This window comes from Manihot esculenta, chromosome 2, assembly GCF_001659605.2.
Source record: "Manihot esculenta cultivar AM560-2 chromosome 2, M.esculenta_v8, whole genome shotgun sequence".
Taxonomy (NCBI): Eukaryota; Viridiplantae; Streptophyta; class Magnoliopsida; order Malpighiales; family Euphorbiaceae; genus Manihot; species Manihot esculenta.
Genome location: NC_035162.2, coordinates 37,295,914 through 37,303,501, shown reverse-complemented (window position 1 = coordinate 37,303,501; position 7,588 = coordinate 37,295,914). Strand labels below are relative to the sequence as shown.

Genomic DNA, 7,588 nt, shown 5'->3' with positions numbered 1-7,588 from the left:
TCCTCTATGGGCTCAAACAAGTCGGACGCTAATAGAACAAACACTTCACCATTAAACTTACAGGTTTTGAGTTCAGTCAATTCTTGAAGAGATATAATATAATTGATTCAAACGTGCTGTGGAAGGAGATTAAAAGTACACAACCAAAAAAAAGAAAATGACACTGCAAAAAGAAGAAAGCATACCACCAAAGGAAGAAAGCATACCACCAAAGGAAGAAAACAATGCAGTACATGATAATGCAAAACGATGCGGTTTCATTTATAATTGTAGTGCATTTTAGAATTTTCCACAACATTTTTGAAAACCCTCATGCGATGTGTATATAAACCCAACTATCATTCAATGCAAATTATCTAATTCTCCCAAAATACATTTACTTTCTCAATTCCCATCCAACTACTGTTTATTCATAAAATCTGTTGGCCAAGACTTTCAAGCACTATTAATGTATGTCAATGACATTACCTCTCATGGGCACAAACCAGTCATCCATTACTGAAACAAGCACATGCTTGCTAAAGAATTCTTATTGGTCATGCAAAACTTTCCCTTGGCATTGAATTGGCTAGCTGCACGATGGTCTCTTTCTTAGCCAACAAAAATATATTATGGACACCATCGAGAACGGAAGACTGATTGCGAGCTACAATGAATCTTCGCGCGATAACCAAGCTGCTGTGCACATTAGTCGCAATCCCACCTTCGACGAATGAATTAAACACATGGACATAAAAGATTTCCTCAGAACTGCCTACACTCCTTGAAAGCAACTCATTGACATTTTCACAAAGTCTCTACTAGGGAACGTTTTAGTCCAAGCTTGGCATGGTAACTGCACCATATGAGGAATGTTGTAGAATCGGTTACAAAATATTTATACAACTGTGAAGTTTGTTATACAATAGCAAAAGCTAGAAAATGTAAATAAATAACACCATTTGTTAAGCTCTCTCTCTGTTTGGCTTGTTTTCAATTACTTTTCTCTCTATGTTTCCAGTGTAGATCTATGGGCCAACTCTGTAGCTAGGTGTTGTTTAATGTCAAAGCATTGTTTTTGTAACTTTATATTTAGAACATATTATTTATATCTTATTAATTATTTTATATACAAAAGTAACAGTAACACAATTTTATCATGAGCTATGCGAGGAAAACAGAATGAAGGCCCTTAATCACCGCGCCAGTAACTGTAATAAAATCAATGTATCCACAATAATTAAATTTAAAAAAAAAAAATCCAAAACGACATAGCGTTTTAATGGAAAACCATCACAAGCACTGTAAGGAGAAAACAGAAGAAAAATAAGAGAAAGTCAGGATTCAGAATGAAAATACACTCATCACAAGCACTGTAAAGAGAAAACAGAAGAAAAATAAGAGAGAGAGAATCCTTAGAAAGCAGGAGGAGGAGCTAAATGAAAACCGAAGAAGGGCCTGGAATTAGGATCGACGTCGAGATGAACAGTGTCTTTCAACTTGTGAAATCCATTCTTGAAAACACCGAATCCAAACAGCATTCCGATCAATATAACCACCAGAATGATGCACGTGCACAGCATGCACATCCTTCCACCGCAGCACATCTTTTAATCTCTTCTCTTCTTCTTCGTGTTTTGTTGGATCTTTGATTTCTCAACTGAATCAAGGAAATGTTATAACAACTAATAGTTGGTAATGATCGCTTTAAAGGAAAGCAATTTCCCCTCTCCCTTCTCTGGTTTTTTACGTTAAAAAGTGAACTTCCCTTTCTCTTAACCAAAGTCTTTTTCTCAATTCTTCGACGTGGCTTCTTCTCATTGGTAGAGGCTAAACGCGTACCATTATAATTTTGAACCAATTATTTAAAAATATTTAATTAATTTCTCCAATAAGATACACGTACAAACACGTGGAAAAAGAAACAGTAACGTATTTGAAGTTTTAAGATCAATGGAATTAAGTTCACTAATTCTAGATTTATTTCCAACTTGTTAGCTTTGAGATCCGGAGACGACAAGATGCTGCCATGGTATGATTGGTCAGATCCAGAGGTTCGATTAGTTGAAAGTGCATGTCTTTCATGTCTTTTTCATATATTTATATTATATATAAAAATGAGAAGAGGGGAAATATTGAATTTTTCCAAAATATCCTGATTTTTTATTTTTTATAATTACATTTAAATTTAAACAATAGATAATATTTTTATTATATAAATTAATTTTAAGAGTTAGTTAAATAGATTTTTAAATATATAAAATTATTAATATTTAAAAACTTTAAATTGATTATTTTGTATTTAAATTTAAAATTTATTATATTTTTATTAAAATTTAACAAATAAATATCTATATTAGAATCTCATAATTTTAGTAGAAAATATTAAATTGTGTTTGAATTGATTTTTAATTTTTCTATTTAAATCTACATTTTAATATATAGATTAGTCAAATTATTTAACATTAGTTATAGTATAATATAATCTTATGATTATATTATATAGTAAAATTAATATAAAATAAATATAAGAAATAAATTTTGAATATTTGCAACAAGCCATAGTTAAATGTGAAGACGATTTATTTATTAATAAATAAATAATGATATGTGCAGTTTGAACTTTTTATAATAGATTAGTCCAATTATTTATAATAGTTTGAATAACGATTTATTTATTAGTTCTGATGGGTGTTAATCCCAATTTTATAAGAAATTTTCTAAAGCATTTTATGTTCAGACTATAAAATGGGTATCCGCCAGCCTAAATGACCAAGTATTAGCTCCACTTTTATAAGAATTTCTAAGATATTTTATGTCTAGACCACCAGGCAAATATTCACCATGCTTAATGACTTGGTATTAACCCCACTTTTATAAGAAATTTTCTAAAATATTTTATACTCAGACCATAAGGCGGGTATCCGCTAAGCCTAATAACCGGGTATTGGCATCACTTTTATAAAAACTTTTTTTAAGACATTTCATGCCCAAGCCACAAAGTGAGTATCCATCAGGCCACATGTTCAGGTGTTGGTCCCATTCCGCAAATTTTTCAAGTTATTTATTTTATAGCCACGAAGTAGGCACTAGTTAGGCTAGTGACCGGGTGTTATGTCATGTTAGCGAGCTTGTTTTTTGGTAAAGGTAATGATTACTAGATTTTTAGTTGGGTGTTAACCTCCTAGCAATGTTTTCAGAGATTATTATTGAATGACAGTTGGACGAGGGTTCTGGACAAAAATAGAGTATATAAACACTTAGAAAAAAAATAAATAACAAGATATGAAAGAAAATGTCTTCATTAAAAATTAAAGAAAAGATTATATGGGAGGAGGATGTCTTCAGTTTCCTACTCCCAAGTCTCTGTTACATTTTTATTTTCTACATTTATTACATTTTCTATTGAGACTCGACCTATGTCTTCAGTCCCCTCCTCCTCTTGCTCGTCCTCATCCTCCAAAAAGATGTCATCTATCCAAACAAAGTATTCAGAAGGAAACCGCTTCACCAGCTCTTTCTTGACCGAGTCTTGGCACTCGACGAACATCTCCCTTTTCCGGGCCACTGTCTCTTGAAGTTCGACCTCTAATTCATCAATTTTATTGGAGACGGCCTGGTTCTCCTAAGCTTGAGACTGTAGCTCCTGGGCTTGGTGCTAAAGTATGGCCACTTGATCATTGGCACTCTTTACCCGATTCTCAAGGGAAAGCTTGGAGGCATTGGCCTCATCCAGGTCCGCCTGGAGCTTGTCTACTCACTCCAATGTTTTTTTCATTGTGCCCTCCACTTCATCAATCTGAGCCTTCAACCTCAAGCATGCCTGTTGTAGGAGACCTTGGTCTGTCTCCTGGGCCCCGAATTCTCGCCTCAAAGCCTTGTTTCGCTCTTTGGCCATGTATGCACAAAGGAAACTCTCCATGGTAGAGTGCATGATGTTGTAAAAGAGGTCGTCCGTTTCGACCTCATTCAGGTGATGACAGTCCCTGGGCCTCAAAGCATTCTTGCCTATGAGGACTGAAAGGCAGGGTTCCTCAAGAAGAGAGGTCATTTGGTTCAGCCCAGCACCAGATGTGGGATGCTATGAGGCCATTGGGATTCCACCCCAGCATTCTTAGGTGTTGGCTCAACTGAGATAGGGACTGTTGTAGAGGTGCCCCTTGTAGAAGACTCGGGCTGAATAGAGGTCGATTCTTCAGTTGCGAGAGGGGGTAGAGGAGGAGGAAGTATGATGATCTCCTCGGCACAACGAGCTTGCTTTGGAGGTGGTCCGGTCGCTCCGGCAACAGCTTTGCCCTTATGAGCAGCATGTGCCATCTCGGTGAATTTGTTTATTGACGTGACCATATCTACATAAAACAAAAGGTGAGTAAGTAAGGCAGTTTGAAATACAAAAAGAGTTGGAAAGAAAAATATAATGTATGCTAGCATGAGACATGCTTTCCTGGTTGGCTAGAAGGTTGGGTGGGTGAGAAGCCCAAGCTTGGTCCGCCTGAGTATGGCTTTACCAGGATAGGAGGCGTTCCTCACCGCTATGGTGATATCGATCCTTTGTGTCAAGGCCATCCTCTGGAGGAAGTCCAAAGACTCCTTCCTCCTCATCTCGCCTGGTTGGACCCCATCATTTTGAAGCTCTATGTAACGACCCCAAAATGGACCGTCACCGGCGCTAGGATTCAGGTCGGCTTAAGGCCGCCAGAACCCGTAGCAAGCCTGCTATACCCTCTGTGTACCTGTACAACTCATACATGATCATACATTTTCTGTGAAAATAAAAACTCTTTTCTCTGAACCAAGGCTTAACCTGTGCATGCACTATCTCTGTACTTTGTACTCTGTACTCTGTACTCTGTACTCTGTACCCTTGACTAGAGCTTACTCTAGATGGGTTCACTCATACCTGTTAAGCCTGGTTTTTCAAATACAGTAAAACATATACACATATCCAGATCATGTACAAAACATACATCACTAAGTCAAGCACATTTCTAACTTTATACACACTTATTATATTTTTTTTAATATTACATGTCCACTCTAAGCTATTACAAATCTCTTTATTCTTTCTGTACTCTGCTGGACTGTCCCTGTATACTGTACACTGAATCTGCAAAACTGGGGTTAAGGGAGTGGGATGAGCTCTATAGCCCAGTGAGTAGAATAGTAAAATATCTCAGTAAAATATGATCTCATGGAATGCACCATATCACAGACAAGCCACATCAAGAGTAAACCTGTCACCACATAGTCCCAGTAACTCTGTGCCAGGGCGTAGAATCGAGCACCTGGTCTTCCTGTCATATAGATATATGTGTATATAACACCTCTGTACTTACCATTGCCAGGGCGTAGTCAAAGGCTCCTGGACTTCTCTATACCTGCCAGGGCGTAGTCAAAGGCTCCTGGACTTCCTGTCTGAGACTATTGGATCATTCAGCATTCACTCACATCACCAAATAACGATGCAATGCAACATATTCGTGGATACTAATGCAATCAGCCTATTGCATATTCATGATGCATGAGAGATGTTAAAACATTCCATTGTGCAAGTCAAAGAATTAAGTTTAGTTCCACTCACCTCGGGCTAACTGGACTGACCCTGCAGGCTCTGGAGCAGAACTCACTGCTGCTCTCTCTGGTTCCTCTGGTCTGTACCTATACAGATAGACTAAAATGAGGGACCAAACTAGCTTATGACCAACTCTATTAAACTCCCCAAGAATCCCCTTAAACTCACTCTAACATCCATGCAAAGCATGCAAAAGAAAGCTGGACAGAACACTTTCGGCGGCAAGTTCGGCGGCCGAAAGTCCTCTCCAGAGACGAAACTCAAGCACCTTCGGCGGTCGAACTTCCACTTTCGGCTGCCGAACCCTTTCGGGGGCAAGTTTCGGAGGCCAAAAGGCACTCCAGAGACTTTCATCTCTAACCTTCGGCGGCCGAACTTCCCTCCAGAGCCGAAAGTCCAAAAGCTCGGGGGCAAGCTTGGGCAGCCGAAGCCACCTCCTCACACCTCTTCAAGGGTTCGGCGGCCAAATGTACCTTCGGCTGCCGAACCTGAGTTCATCAGCAGGGCAGAAACTTGCCCTGCCTCTCGCCAAATGCACCAAACTCCTCTCCAACTTCACACCACACTTCCTCAACTTGCATACACTCATGTATATGCTCAAAGGGGTTAGAAACTACCTTAAAACCCCAAAAACACAACTCAAACAACACAGAAACAAGCTCTATGCACAAAATCATCAAAACCTCACACAAAACCCTATTCATGCATCTCTCTCTATAAACCCCATAAAACCTTCAGAAAACATAAAAACAAGCTCAGGATCTTCACTTACCTTGTGGAAACAAGTAGATGAATGATCCTCACGTGGAGTTTTGGAGCAACTCTCCTTCAAACTCTCCAAACTTCACAACTTTGAGTTTTTAACTTAAAACCTTCAAAAGATCATAAAAACTAACCAAATCTTTGCATGATTTCATGAAAACATGAAAAAATACTCACAAAGGGCAGGATCTCACCTCAGAAGACAAAAGAAACGGTGTTCTTACCGCTTCAACCGACTGAGGGCCATTTATAGGTGGCTGGCCAGACCACCTTCGGCGGCCTATCGTGAAACCGAAAGCCATGCATGTTCGGCGGCCGAACCTCAACTTCGGCGGCCGAACCTCAACTTCGGCGGCCGAACCTCAACTTCGGAGGCCGAACCTGGCTTTTCTGCCTTGGTTCATTTCACTCAAAAACTCATTTCCTTATACTTAAAACTTAATGAACATATCAAAACATTTAAAAAAAAAACATAAATCTCACCCTTCTAGAGACTTCCGACATCCGAAACTCCATCGGAAAGTAGAATTCCGATGCCGGACTCCAGCCGGGTATTACATTCTCCCCCCCTTAAGAACATTCGTCCTCGAAAGTTCCTAAAACAAACACTGAACACATAAAAAGGAGGAAACTAACCTCAAAACAAATATGGATACTGCTGGAGCATAGACTCCCACGTCTCCCAGGTGCACTCTTCTAGATTATGGTGGTTCCACAGGACTTTCACCATCAAAATCTCCTTGTTCCTTAGCTGTCTGATCTGTGTGTCCAGAATCCGCACTGGCTGCTCTATATAGGTGAGATCTGTATGAATCTCCACCTCAGGCTCACTCAGAACCTGATTCGGATCTGACACAAACTGTCGTAGCATAGAAACATGAAAGACCGGGTGAATCCTTTCCATAGAAGCAGGTAAATCCAGCTTATACGACACATTTTCGATCCTCTGCAACACCTCAAAGGGTCCAATGTACCGTGGAGCTAATTTACCCTTCTTCCCGAAACGAACCACTCCTTTCATTAGAGACACTTTCAGCAATACCCAATTACCCTCCTGGAACTCTAACTGCTTTCTGCAAACGTCTGCATAACTTTTCTGTCTACTCTGCGCTGTTTTGATTCTCTCTCTGATCATGGGCACCACTCTACTGGTAATTTCTACTAACTCTGGCCCTGCAAGAGCCTTCTCTCCTACCTCTTCCCAGCAAACAAGGGATCTGCACTTCCTCCCATACAAAGCTTCATAAGGAGCCATCCCAATGCTAGCATGATGGC

The 7,588-nt window shown here is 39.4% G+C and overlaps 1 protein-coding gene across 1 annotated transcript; it reads right to left on the bottom strand.

Annotated features, from left to right (window-relative positions):
• Positions 1-1,209: 1,209 nt before the first annotated feature.
• Positions 1,210-1,739, bottom strand: LOC122723048. Its single transcript, XM_043953783.1, has one exon. The coding sequence runs from the start codon at positions 1,584-1,586 to the stop codon at positions 1,395-1,397; it is 192 nt and encodes a 63-aa protein (XP_043809718.1). The 5' UTR covers positions 1,587-1,739; the 3' UTR covers positions 1,210-1,394.
• Between the last annotated feature and the right edge of the window lie 5,849 nt (positions 1,740-7,588).

Excerpts from the sequence above, each read along its gene's own strand:
- LOC122723048 (XM_043953783.1), bottom strand. The coding sequence starts at position 1,586 with ATGTGCTGCGGTGGAAGGATGTGCATGCTGTGCACGTGCATCATTCTG.